The sequence below is a fragment of the Camelus bactrianus genome, chromosome 4 (assembly GCF_048773025.1).
Source record: "Camelus bactrianus isolate YW-2024 breed Bactrian camel chromosome 4, ASM4877302v1, whole genome shotgun sequence".
Lineage (NCBI taxonomy): Eukaryota > Metazoa > Chordata > Mammalia > Artiodactyla > Camelidae > Camelus > Camelus bactrianus.
In genome coordinates, this window is record NC_133542.1 from 66796491 (window position 1) to 66811444 (window position 14954).

Sequence of the window (14954 nt, forward strand, 5' to 3'; positions counted from 1 at the left end):
ATCTTGTTGTAACTTATGGTGAAAGAGAATATGAAAACAAATGTATGTAAGTTCCTATATGACCGAAGTATTGCACTGTACACCAGAAATTGACACAACATTGTAAACTGACTATACTTCAATAAAATATATATTAAAATTTAAAAAAAATTTAACATATATGGAAGCAAATACATGTATGTATATGTGTGTGTGTGTATATATATATATATATGCATGATGGGACATTATGCTGTCTGTACACCAGAGATTGACACATTGTACCTGACTACACTTCAATTTAAAAAAAAAAAAGAAAAAGAAAGAAAACAGGGCAGATCTTCCATCATAATAAATGCACAAGTTAAAAAATTTTTTAGGAAACGTTAAAAGATCTTTGAAAACTAAGAACGGTCAAATAGCGTGATAAAATTTTGGGTTGGGCCAATAAGCACATGAAAATGTGCTCAACATTGTTAAGACCTAGAAAGATGAAAATTAAAACCACAGTGAGATACCACTTCATACACTCTAGAATGGCAAAAATGTTAAATAAACTCTGTTGTAAACTGACTATACCTCAATTTAAAAAAATGTTAAACTCTCAGATTTCTATTGTGAGAGAGTATTTTGTTTTCTGACTTATTTACCTGAGAACCAAAGTTCAGAGAGGATAAGTGAATTTCACCATCTTGGAGCAGTGCATTTAGAGTTTGAGGACTGGGACTGGGCAATGAACCAAGGTTTTTCCCATAATGGATGTTTTAGAGACTGGTATTCCCAGATGTCTCTGCAACTTCCAGCAGGGAGCTCTGGGGATTGCGCCAGAAACTACACATAGATAATTTCTCTTTTCCTGGGTTTCTATTCAGTCTGATTGATTCAGGATCTGCTATCGTTTCTCCTTCCTTGGTGCAGTGAGGGTTCCATGTTCCGGGGCTCCTTTCTGACTTATACACAGGAGAGGATGTTGTCTTTTTATCTGGCCCTCTGAAAGTCTTCTCCACTCTTGACAAGTGGTAACTGAGAGCACAAGAGTCAAACTTCTGCCTCACCATGGAGAAATGATGAGCCCTTTCTGGTCCAACTCAGGACTGACAGTAAGTCATTGGCCATACTTCCCCCTTGTCAGTAGGTCAAGGGAAGCAGAATGGTCCATTGGAAATAGTTCCAGGAATCCTGGTTTTGGTACCAGTTGTAGTGCAGGTCTTGGACAGATTACAACAGCTCTTTGAGATTCGGTTTTCTCATTCATAAAACAAGGGAGTTGTATTCGATGGCTTAATAGCCTTTTGTCCCTAAAGGATGAAGAAACTAGGTGTCTGATCCAGAGGACTATTTCACTGGGTTATGAATTTAATCTCTGGCCCCTGAAAGCACAATTGCATGAAATCTTCATAGCTTCTTGAATAACCTCTTTGACATGTGGATGGAGTATGTCTGGTCAGCTTGGCTGTTTTCAAAAAGGAAAAAGCAAGAGATTTGGGGGAACATTTCTCAGCATTGGAAAGGGGCACAAAGAAGCAGATTCAGACCAATCAGCAGATATGTTCATACTAAGTCTAAATTCCAAGTATTAACTTCCCTTGCAACCTTTTGAAATTAAAACAAAACAATATTTAGTTTAAATGTAACCATGCATTCAGTGCTTGTGAAAATATGTGATTAATTAGAATTATGAGTTCAACATCCATAGTACTTCACAATTTTGAACACTTTCTGTGTACTAAAGAAATAGACTCACAGACAGAGAATACAGACTTGTGGTTACCAGGGGGGTGGAGGGTGGGAAGGGATAGACTGGGATTTCAAAATTGTAGAATAGACTACACTGTATAGCACAGGGAAATATACACAAAATGTTATGATAACTCACAGAGAAAAAAATGTGACAATGAGTGTGTATATGCCCATGAATAACTGAAAAATTGTGCTGAACACTGGAATTTGACACAACATTGTAAAATGATTATAAATCAATAAAAAATGTTAAAAAAAATTTATGCACAATAAAAGGAACCTATTTAAGTATAAAAAAAAATAAAAAAATAAAATGTATGCTAAATGGCCCCAGATCTTCAAGTAAGAGTCATTTGTTTTATTAACTATTCTGTAAGTAAAGGGCAATGCTGGTAGCTAAATAATAATGCTGTATTGTTTCATCATAGCTTAAAAAATCATCTTACTGCCCATCCATTCACTATTTTATTCAGTAGATGATTACTAAGTGTATAGTAAGAAGAAGCAAGATGGATAAAAATGAGTCCCTGGCACCAAGGCACACCATCTAATGGGGATAAGCAACTAATTATAAGGCAATGTGTCAAGTGTTCTACCAGAGACCCATATAAAGGGATGTGGGAACACAGGGGATAAAGCAATGAACTTTACCTTCAGGAGAATGTAAAATAGTCTCAGATGTTGACATCTGAACTCTTGCCAGGTGGAGAGGAGGAGGAGACATCCAGGAAGGCGAAACAGCTAAGAGCAAAGGCCTGCAAGCAGGACCTGATGAGTTGTTTGAGGTCTGTGGGCAGATACATGGTCAAGAGTGTGGGGTGGCATGGCACAGGGAAGGAAGTGTCACTGGACAGATGGATGGAGACAGAGTCACAGAGGGTTGATTATGTCATGGATAAAAAATATCACGGACAGTTTCCTGAGCCTCACAACAGCCTATGACATAAATTTAGTTATTTTTCTCTACAGAGAGGAGAATTAAGGTACAGAGAGGAGAATTAAGGTTCAGAGAAGGTAAATGAATTATTCAAAGCCATGTTATTAGGTTTGATACAGAAGGCTAATCAAGATTTTCTTACTGCAAACTAAATGTTATCTTCTTTTACTCTATGTAACCTATATATTCGCTTCAGAAACAAATAAATGAGTCCAATGCGGCGGTTTTAAGATTTAAGAAATGCTCCCCACATGGTTGTGAAATGCTCCTCCAGCTCAGACCCACAGGCCAGGGTATTACATCATCTGTCACAAGCTGAAACCAGAAGACATATCTTTTTCCTCAGTGTCAATTGTTTGAAGTTTTATTAGTTTATTTGCCCACAATATCAGAAGAGTTCTGGTAATATTAAGCCATTTTGGTAAATTTTTCATTTGGAATCAGTGTAACTGTTTTTAAAATGGGTTGTACGTTTCTAACAAACAATGAGATTCCTGAAGGTTAATTACCCTTAAGTAAGATAAGTGAAAACTGGAATAAACATTCATTTATTTCTGATTCTTACTGGAAAGGAGATAGAGCTGAATGAATACAACAAAAGATATCACTGCACTTCCTGCCATTTACTAAGCTCCTGAATCGGGACTTGGTTGCAGCCGGGGGTAGAGGAGACAGAGATACCAGAAAGGAAAGATCCTGGGCCTCTCAGAGTAAAAGTCAGGGTCTGAAGCTTCAGCTTTGCAAGTTTAGAAACTGGATCTTTTCCCAACATTGGGCTGGACTGAAATGGACTGACTCACATCGATCACACTCACAAAAGACTGATCCATCAAGCCAAAATTATCAATATGTTCGTTTGCCATGAGAACCGTGACTGCCAAATTAAATGGATACTTAAATTCTCTCAGGGGATAGATGTGTTAATTAGCTTAATTATGGTAATCATTTCACAATGTATATGTATGTTAAAACATCACATGGTCCACCTTAAATATATACAACTTTTTTTGTCAAATTATATCTCAGTATAAGTTGCAATAAGTGAATGAATGAATGAATGAATTAAATACTTAGGTGGTACATTTTCTCCTTATTGGAAATATGCATAAAGCTGAACTACAGGTATACAGTATATGATTAGTTTATGAATAATTATTACACATTATTATATAATAAACTATATTAATTCTTTTAATGCAATTTTAATTTTTAAATTAAGTCAAATATTATTTACTTGATTGTATCATTACTCAGTGGAAGAAAAAAATATATAGTGATAGGATGTGTGCAGTCCAAAGCACACTTTTATATGGTGTCTGACATGCTTCATGGGGACACTGAAGTTGTTTGAAGGCGACTTGGATATCTGATCCAGTGCTGACAAAAATCTGTAACTTTATAGTCTGATCTAAACTGTCTTTTTAAATGTACACAATTATAAATTCAAACTTTACCAAAACAGAAATGTCTAAACCACTTATGTTTTTCAAACAGGGCTTGAGAGTACTTTCAACCCAGTATTATTTTCCTTTTTTGCTATTTATATTATAGTAAAATTTATCTCATACAGAATTCCAGACATGGACAGAAGAAACCAGACCAGCACCCACGAATTTCTTCTCATGGGAATCTCTGAGCGGCCAGAGCGGCAGCCTCTCCTGTTCGGGCTTTTCTTGGCCATGTACCTGGTGACTGTGCTGGGGAACCTGCTCATCGTCCTGGCCATAGGCTCTGATGTGCACCTCCACACCCCCATGTACCTCTTCCTGGCCAACCTGTCCTTTTCTGACATTGGTTTCATCTCTACCGTAATTCCCAAGATGCTGGATGATATTGGCTCAGGAAGTAAACTGATTTCTTATGGTGGGTGCCTGACCCAACTCTATTTCTTTGGCTTATTTGCAGATCTAGACAACTTCCTCCTGGCTGTGATGGCACTAGATCGCTACGTGGCCATCAGCCAACCCCTCCATTACACCATGACCATGAACTACCAATGCTGTGCTCTGTTGCTGGCTGGGTCATGGGTGGTCACTATCATCCATGCCCTAGTGCACACCCTCCTAGTGACCAGGCTTTCTTTCTGTGGCTCCAATGTCATCCCCCATTTCTTCTGTGATCTTGTCCCGCTCCTAAAGCTGGCCTGCTCCAGCACTTACATCAATGACCTGGTGCTTATGCTTGTGGCAGGAACACTGCTAATTGGACCCTTTGTCTGCATCCTTACATCTTATTTTTACATTGCATTGGCGGTCCTGAGAATTGATTCCCCAGAGGGTAAGCAAAAGGCCTTCTCCAGCTGCACCTCCCACCTCTCCGTGGTCTCTCTGTTCTACAGCACAGCTATTGGGGTCTATTTATGTCCTCCATCATCCCTCTCCGGTGGAAAGGACAGAGTCTTCTCAGTCATGTACACAGTGGTGACCCCCATGCTGAACCCCTTCATCTACAGCCTGAGAAACAGGGATGTGAAGGGGGCCCTGAGGACACTACTCAGAAGAAAAACACTCTAACCCTCTTTCTAGGAGCCTCAGGGTCCTGACTCCAAAACTCAAGGTCTGAGAGTTGAAAATGGTCTCCTGAGAGCCCACCCACTGTAGCTTCCTGAACCAGAGACATCTCTTTTCCTCATGTTTATATTTCAAAGTACAGATTGACATCTGAGGACAGGGAGGGAACCAGTGATATTAGTAACTGCTAATCATCTTTGTGATGTGCCCATGCTCTGAGAGGTTTACTGTCCACTTTCAAAATGATTGTTGTTGAGTTTTACTATATGCCTCAGAGAAGTCCACAGGCGGTGGGCGGGGTTGGGGTGGGTGTTTATCCACATACGAAATGAAAATTAAAGTGTAAATTTTTGTTTAGCTCAAGTCACAAAGGAACTATGGAAGATCACTCTGGCCCAAGAATACAGGAGTCATTATGACTGGTAGAATGAAACACAAAGGAAATCATCTGATATTTCATTTTAAACAGGCAGTGTTCTATAGAAGAATAAGAATGGAGCTTTAAGTCCTGGGTTCCAGTGCTGGCTTTGCCATTAGGTACTGTATGACAGCTAGGTAATCACTTCACATCTTTGAGTCTTGGTTTCCCCTTTAGAAAATAAAGTGATTGGATTATGTTAGGCTAAGGCCCTGCATTCATTTATCCCAGTTCTTGTAATATTTGGTGTTGTAGTGACAAGAATTCAAGACTTGAAGTCAGAAGTTACAAGTCAGAACCAAAAGTCCACCACTTCACAGCATGTGACTTGAGGAATATTCTTCCTCTCTGGGTTCTGATTTCTTTATCTGTAAAACTGGAATAACATCTACAGTTGACCCTTGAACATTGCAAGGGTTAGGGGCACCGATGTCCTAACAGATTTACAGTCGGCCCTCTGTATCCTCGGTTCTGCATCTGGATTCAACCAATCATGGATTGTGTAGCATTGTAGTATGTATTTATGGAAAAAACTCCATGTATAAGTGGATCCACACAGTTTAAACCTGTGTTGTCCAAAGTCAATGCTGCGTGATAGGATTACTCTGAGTGATAAATAACATGTGAACTTACTCGGATCATGGTAAGTGCTCAATACATATTTATTGACTCTAAATCTTCAGTTCTATTATTTATCCTAATCAATTGTAGGAATTCTCTTCTCTCTCTTTGTCAGGACAACCCTCAATCACTCACGCTTCTGGAAGCCCTGTTTCCCAGTCTTTTTATGATTTCCCAAGAATCTCCAAGGTGATTACTTTCTCTTGTATATATTTTGGAGGTCTCTGAATATGGAGATGGAAAGTTCTTTAAAAAGAATTCTTTCATTCATTATTTAATTCCTCCATATCTGCTTCGCCCGGGGTCACCAAAGGCTGTTATAATGTAGAGAGAAGACTGCGCAAGCATTGGGAGGACTGTTTCTTCCCAGGCTTGATCTGTACTTGCAAGTGGAGGAAACTCAGTCTGTGTAACAACTGCCCTAGCTTGCTCCCTTACTCATTCTGCCCGACAACACTTAATTGATTCATTTGAGCACATTCAGCCAAGACTCTCCCTGTTTCTTCTTGAAAACCAGCCTATTTACAGGGAACATATGCTCTGCTGTGTACTTCCAAGGACAAAGAGCCCCTTACACACATCACGGAGGCCCTCTCCAATCCAGCACTACCTGCTCCTGGAGTCAATTAGAAAAACATTTAAGTTCTAACCCCAAGTCATGTCTCCAACCTAGACATTATCTGTAGTAAAGTGGCAGTTTGGCCCCGTCTGTCTTTGTCATTATTCGTCATTTGATTAAGAACTCAACTGGGTGTGGTGTATTTATACAGTGGAATACTACTCAGCCATAAAAAAGAATAAAATAATGCCATTTGCAGCAACATGGATGGACCTAGAGGTTGGCATTCTAAGTGAAGTCAGCCAGAAAGAGAAAGAAAAGTACCATGTGATGTCACTCATATGTGGAATCTAAAAAAAAAAAAAAAGAAAAGACACAAATGAACTTATTTACAAAACAGAAACAGACTCACAGACATAGAAAACAAACTTATGGTTACCAGGAGGGTAAGAGGGTGGGGAGGGATAAATTGGGAGTTTGAAATTTGCAGATACTAACTATTAAATATAAAACAGATACACAAGTTTCTTCTGTATAGCATAGAGAACTATATTCAATATCTTGTAGTAACCTATAATGAAAACGAATATGAAAATGAATATATGTATGTATATGCATGACTGGGACATTGTGCTGTGCACCAGAGATTGACACATTGTAACTGATTATACTTTAAGTGAAAAAAGAAGAAGAACTCAACTGGGAAAGAAGGGGACTTTGGGGGGCTCCTTCAAACACTCCCAACAATCTGAAAATCACAGCTCCAGCACTCAGGAGCTGGGCGATTCTAGAGTAAGTTCTTTAATCTCTCTGAGTCTCCTTGTCTGTAACAAGAAGGTAATAGCATAAGTCTTCATAATTTTGAAAAATATTAAATAACTGAGAAAATGTAACTAACGTGCTTATCATGATACCTGGCACGTAGGAGGGACTCAACAACTAACTGCTTCCCTTCTTGTGCCACTGCTGTTGTCCTTTCGCCACTTGTCATTGTCATTGTCGTAGGTCTTGTCAACTTGACCCCTCCCCTGCTGGTTAATCAGAGCCAACCAGTTGAATCACAAGCTTTTGAATGGTTGTAGCTTCTTGCATTCTCTAAAAATAATACCTATGGAATTTGGAAAGCATGTTCCTAGGCTATTTTATAGCCAAATAGCTTCCACAATGAAAGGAGACATTCTAATTCTTACTAAGAGAGAAAGAGCTACAAAAGATGTTTTTAAGCTACCATATTGGTATATATCTTGGTTTGGGGTCACTCAGAAACAGGCCCTGAGATAAAAGTTTGAATGCAAGCAGTTCCTTTGGAAGATGATCCCAGGAAACACCAGGAGGGAGTAGGGAACCAAGGCAGGAAGGGGAAGGTAGGTAGTAAAGAAACACTATCAAGTCAGTTACCACTGTGAATACTTGGAACTTAATATGGCTGAGAACTCTGGAACCACTGTAGAACACAGACTTTGAAGTTATCTCACCCAAGGGATCCAAGTTATTTCACCCAACTCTCATCGGTTGAGGTTGCAGGTTGCTTCCAAGGAGAATTAATTCCTTAGCACTTCTACCCTGCCATGCATGCTTATCTGGAACTCAGGAGACTCACTGGGACACCAACAGCTGCCAGAGACAGCTCTCAGACTGAGACAGGCACTGGCTTCTGAAAGTAGGCAGGGGAAAGTCATATGCTTCCTGTCAGTGTTACTAAAATGATAAGAATTGAGGGAGCTTGGGTGGGGCACAACAGCATCTATTAGAGTTTACCCCTTGCACCACCAGACCCACCCACATGGCCTGTACTAAGTTCACTGCACCCTGTCATTGCTTCTTTAGAATGGTGGCCAACCATAGTTTCTTTTTGAAAACAGACTATAGGAGGTTTAGTAGGACAAGCTGTAGCCCACACTGCTGCGGTTTGCCCCAAGGTCATAATTGGTATGTCACCTTCCTCCACCAGTCCTCTATCTCCACTGTCCTTGTTTAGCCCTTCTGATTGTCCAGTGGCATACTTTGTATATTGGTTTACTTATTTATTTTAATGGAGGTACTGGGGATTGAACCCAGGACCTCGTGCATGCTAAGCATGCACTCTACCACTGAGCTATACCCTCCCCCTGCCGTGGCATACTTCAGATCAGACTCCAGGTTCTCCGACTCTGGAGCTCATGCCCTGTTAGCTGTGTTCAGTGCAGTTCTCTGTTGTTGCTGAACATTATTACAGTTCCAGAGTAATTCTTTGTGAAAGCATCTAACCGAGGAGACAGCAGATGGAAGTGGATCTGAATTCCAGGAATGCTGGGGAGGGGCCCCAATGAAAAGGGTTGTTTCTCTTATCTTCCTGGTAGGAAATTACATCTTCCCCAGGCATTTCAAGCAGAAGTTGTGTGAAGACATCCCTGAAATCCACAGCTGAGTATTATATCTCAAAAATACACGTGCCTCATTACCAATTATATCACGTTGTTCGTAAGAATTTATCTAACAATGGTTCACTCTTAGCAGTTGCCCTGCATTCTTCTTATATATTTTTTTCATCGCTGAGCAACTCTGTACCTGTACTATAGCATAGCTTTGGGTCATCAGAAGAACAACTGAAATCAGGATTCTCTGCCCCCAGTACCCATAATAGGTCTGATTCATACAGCCATTCACAGTTATTACCAAGCATGGAAGCACCACGTGGCGTCCTGGTGAATCCCATGAGTTCCAGACACACATCTCCCTGCTCCCTTAAATAACAGCAATTTGATTTCCTCATAATAATTTGGATCAAATGCTAATATGGTCAGAATGTTTGTGTCCTCCCCCCAAAATTCTTTCTGCCTGAAACACTCCTCCTCTTCTCCCCAATTCTCACTCATTCTTTAGATCTCAGGTGAAGCAGCCCTTCTTAAGAAAGTTGAATTAGATCTTTGGGATTTACATTTTCTAAACTCCCTGTACTTATCTTTCAGTGTACTTATCTCAATGATGTTTCAATATATAATTGCCTAAGAAACTATTTATTCTTTCATTCATTCGTCAGGTATTTTCTAAGTCCCTTGTATGTGCCTGACACTCTGCTGGACGCTGGGTCTGTCATGAAGAACAAAACGCATGTTGCCTCTGACTTTATGGAGCTTGTAGTCTAGTGTAAAACATCTTCTATGTTTTATCGTAAGTTCTAGGAAAGTAGGAGTTCTGTTTTACTGATTACTGCATCCCCTGAATCCATAGGATTTTGCTAAATAAATAAAGAAAGAAATATAGAAATTAATGAATGAGTGAATGAGTTCTCTTTGGAATTTCAATTATTTTTTGAAATTTAAAAATTTCTTTTTTTGTCTCTAATTTTTTTTTTTACAGTTTGGTGATTCATCACAAAGCAAACACCTAAGTATCTTCCACTCATTCAAGGAATGGATCCTTGCCAGGGATCCAGAAACTGTCTTCATACCTCTAGCAAATTGCTACCCCTCTCTCCCTCATGAAGGTAACCACTATTCTTTGACTTTTTATGTCAGTGGCTTCCTTGCTTTTCCTTTTAATTTTGCCACATACACATGTGTGCCTAAACACTATAGATTGGTTTGTCCTGTTTTTGAAATTTTTTGTTGTTTACTTTTTCCAGCTTTATTGAGATATAATTAATAGATAACACTGTAAATTTAAGATATAGAACTTAATGATTTGATATAAAGATATATTGTGAAATGATTACCACAATAAGGGTAGTTAACATATCCATCACCTCACATAGTTACCGTGTGTGTGTGTGTGTGTGTGTGTCTGTATATGAGTGTGTGTTAAGAACATTTAAGATCAGTATCTTTTAAGTATATGACACAGTATTGTTAACTACAGTCACCATGATGTGCATTATATCTCCAGAACTTAATCCTCCTATAACTGGAAATGTATACCTTTTGACCAAACTTTCCCCATTTTACCCACTCCCAGCCCCCAGAAACCACCAATCTACTCTTTGTTTTTAAGGAGTGCTGCTTTTTCAGATTCTACGTATAAGTGAAATCATACAGTATTTGTCTTTCTCTGTCTGTCTTATTTCACTTAGTGTAATGCCCTCAAGGCCCATCCATGTTGTCACAAATGGCAGGATTTTCTTCCTTTTTATGACTGAGTAATATTCCATTGTTTATATATATACCACACTTTATCCATTCTTCCATTGACAGACACTTAGCTTGTTTCTATATTTTGGCTATTGTGAATAATGCTGCAATGAACATGGGGGTAACTTGTATGGTTACTGTGAGGATTGAAAGATATAAAAGCATTTGAGCACTTTAAACAGAATGCCTAACACATAGCAAACACTCAACATGTAACTTTTTATTATTGCCAACTTGACGCATTGAATGATGTCTGTGTCCATGTGAGTTTCAGATATTTGAAAGCTGACTGATATGAGAGATGATAAGAAATGTCCTTTTTCATATTCTGGGGAAATTAATAACTTGTGTTCCCAGAATGAAGAGAGTGTAAGTAAAAGGGAAAACATCCATGCAAGCTGGATGCTGAGAGCAATTAGAGAGTGATGAGAAAAATCAAGCAGGAAAACCTAAGAGAGTATTTCTCAATCACAGCATAACCCCTACAAATCAGTAATAAAACCACAGCAACCACATAGAAAAAAAGAAACAGGCAAGAATATAGTTGGAAAATTCAAAGAAGAAAAAACGAAAATGGTCAAAAAATATTTTTAAAATTCCTCCAGCAATACTTCCAGTTAGCATTTCCAGTTATAGGAAAATAGATGCAACAAAGATGCCGTGAAGCACTGCCTTTATACTAGCTCCGCCCACCAAAAAAAGGAGGCAAATGGAATGAGTAGGGAAATGTGCACTACTTGTGGTACATCTAATAATCTATGAAATACTTTAAAAATAATGAGGTAGATCTCATCATGACAGAGAAGGTCCATGACATATTGATGAGAGAAACAAATAAAATACAAAAACAAATAATCCCATCTTTATAAAAACAAAATTATACACACATATGTGCATAGAAAGTGTCTGAATGGGTACAAGTCAAAACATTGACCACGATTATCCCTGGAAAGGAAGGGGGGAGGGGAGAAACAGACTCTCACTTTTCCTTTGATGCACGTTTCACTGCTACGTGTGTGCTGCTTGAAAGGAACGGAAGAGGCTACATCTTCAAGGACTCAGGCAAGGAGATACCCCATCCATGCCTTGACCATATCTAGGTTTTTCTGGGATTCCTCCTCAAAGTCAAATTTAGGAGCACACGTCAGAGAACCCCACGTCCAGGCTGATCCCCCAGGTCCTGATCACCCTCCTGGGATCCACCCAGCTGCCAAGCCACAGTCACTAATAACAATATTAATACTAATATTGGAAGCACTGTTTCATGGGCCCCACTCCCCAGAGAAGGCAGTGAGTTTGGACAATGACACACTTGGGACTACGTGTTGGTGAGAACCATGGAATTCACACAGAAGCATGTAATAAAAAACCTCCTGGCATCTTTCCCAGACATGCCTTCCTGCCCTGACAGGCAGAAATGCCCCCAGGATTCTGGCTGTTCTAACCCTGCAGTCCCTCCCCGTTCCCTTCCTTTCTTCTGTGCGGGGAAACCTCCGTCTTCCCTGAGTGGCCAGCTCTGAGCTGCTGCCAAAACAGTAGGACACAGGCTGCCTAAGGGACAATGTTGGTGCCAAGTCCAGCCCATTCCAGCCCGGCCAGGGTCCACGGTGAGGTGAGTGTCTGCTCAGGACCGCACACTCAAATAGCACCTCAGACAGGTCCTACACGGGCTCTCCATAATTTCTGGACAGAGGACAATCTTTCTCAAATTTGATCCTTCACACGCAGTATTGTGTGTCTTGTGACATTTGTCTTGGGTTCTCCAAGTCATCCTTTGTCTTTTCTTTCCCTTATAGTATCTCTTCCCTGTCCCATCCTCAGATATTCTGTGTCTTTGTGGACTCTCCTACCTCCCCTCATTGAAATCAAGCCACGAAAAAGAATGAATGATTACATAGTCACAAGTGTTCCCTTCCCTGAGCCATAAAGAAAATACTGAATGGAATTACAGAGAACTCAATTCGTTGGGGAGGTATTGTAGGTAATCAGGTCTGAATGAAGCAAAAATCAGCCTCTGGACCTATTTGTCTACTTTGTCATGTTTAACAACTGACCCAGACTTTTCTGTCCACTTCTGACAATTAATGATCAGAGAAATTTGGAGAATAGACTAAGTCATGTTAGCCAAGTGCCTCTTTTATTTACAAAGGTCTCTTTAGCATGAGAGGCAACTCTTTTATCAGGGAAATCTATGGATCAGACTGTCAGAAGTTATGGGGATCTATTCTAGAAAGAAACCCAAGTTCCAACAGAAATTTAAAACAAACAATTTCTCGTTGTTTCATAAGACTTGGTAAAGGGCTCTTATGTCCATGGTCTTTTCTGCTTTTTTTTTTTAATATAAAGCCTCTGGATTGAAAGCAGATATTATTCTTCCCATTTCCCAGATGAAGAAACTGAGGTCCCCAAGAGTGAAGTGATTTTCCCAAGGTCTCAGAGAATATGTTAGTGGCAGACCTGGGGCCAAAGCCCAGATCTTCCAATTCCTGGGACAAGATCCATTTCTGCACAACCCACTGCTTTTTCTTGATCTACATCCTTATATGAAGCAAGAGTCTTCTCAAGAAGCCCCCCCATTTTTGGCTTCCCAGCCCCTTCCCCACACCACATTAGTATCCTCTGCCCATAAGGAGATGACACACTATACTACAGGTCAGGCAGGATGATCTCTGCCAGCTACAAGGGAGACAAGGACTCCAAGGTTCCAGAAAGCTCACCCTCCCATCACCTCTGGGGCTCGCTCTAGCTTCAGTACAGCTGTCGTAGGAGCTATAAGGACATTGCCCCAGCTGACAGGCATAGCCAGCTATCAAGCAGAGCTCAGCCTCGTCCTTGAGAACTGAGACCAGCCATCCCATGTTTCCTAAACCATAAATTCAGGGCCACTCGATCCAATTTGGAGAGTCCAGTTACAATGACAGATTAACAACGGGGAACCAAGTGCAGGAAGAGAATGAAACACAAACGTTAAATGGGTGAAGTGGGGTGAAAAATCTGAAAATGGGAACAATAATATCTACTCTCAAGTTCAAGAATGAGGATTAAACTAGAAGAAAATATGATAGAAATTGATCGCTGGCCAAATGCACACAATAGCTCAGTGGAAAAGGGAGAAACAAGGAAGGAGGAACTGGGACAGTCAGGGAGAGCTTCAGAGATGGCAGAGCCTAATGTCAAGTGCATGGACACTAATGTCAGATGGAACTGAATTCAACTATCAGTTCTACCACTTACCAACTCTGTGGCTTTGGGCATGTCGCAGAACCCCTCTCAGTTTCAATTTTTTCATCTACAAAATGAAGATGAGAATTGCTGTGATCACCAAATGAAAAACACATACATAAAGGTCTCAGAACAATGCCTGGTTTATATAAGTGCTCAGTAAATGTGGCTACAGCTCCCAGTCCTCATTCGTTACCATAACGTACTGAAATCAGTTCAGAATAGTTCATTAGCATATTATAAACTTTCATATTCTTGTCATTGAAAAACCTAATATTCAATCTCCCAATGCTTCCATGGTGAAATTCGTTAACTTGGGGTATGAAAGCAGACAGACCCAGAGTAATGAATAAACCCATTTCCATGAGGCAGAGGCTAAGGAAAATGAAGTGGGCAGTGTGGTGCAGCCCGGCGTGTACGAGCACTCAAGGTATCCAGACATAAGTGTGAAGTCCAGCCGGACGACTTAACACTGAGTTATGCTGAGCAAATCACTTCACTTCCCTAACCCTTGGTTTACTCACCTGTGAAATGAGAATAATAAATTTTTTTTGTGGCGGGGGAGGGGGGCTGGGGCGGGGCAGATAACTAGGTTTATTTATTTATTTTTTAATGGAGGTACTGGGGATTGAACCCAGGACCTCTTGCATGCTAAGCACATGTTCTCCCACTGAGATACACCCTCCCCCCTATAATAAATGATTGATGCAGCTAGAAGTGTGTCAGGATTGCTACAGGGGTGATATGAGATAAAGCTTGTGGAAGTGCCTTACACCGGGGCAGTTCTTTATTATTTGTACTTTCTCTCCCAATAACCTAATTGTGAAGTTTAAGAATTCTTGGGATAGCCATGGACACAGCG

The 14954-nt window shown here is 40.2% G+C and overlaps 2 protein-coding genes across 2 annotated transcripts in view; one reads left to right on the top strand and one right to left on the bottom strand.

Moving 5' to 3' along the window:
* Positions 1–14156, bottom strand: part of LOC105069973 (olfactory receptor 1L8-like) — a 133760-nt gene extending 119604 nt beyond the window's left edge. The window contains exon 1 of the mRNA XM_010956224.2: positions 14105–14156. The gene's annotated coding sequence lies outside the window, so the exon portion shown is untranslated. The remainder of the gene's footprint in view (positions 1–14104) is intronic.
* Positions 4237–5169, top strand: LOC141577574 (olfactory receptor 1f45-like). Its single transcript, XM_074363177.1, has one exon. It carries the CDS (start codon positions 4237–4239, stop codon positions 5167–5169), a length of 933 nt encoding a protein of 310 aa, XP_074219278.1.
* Positions 14157–14954: the final 798 nt, after the last annotated feature.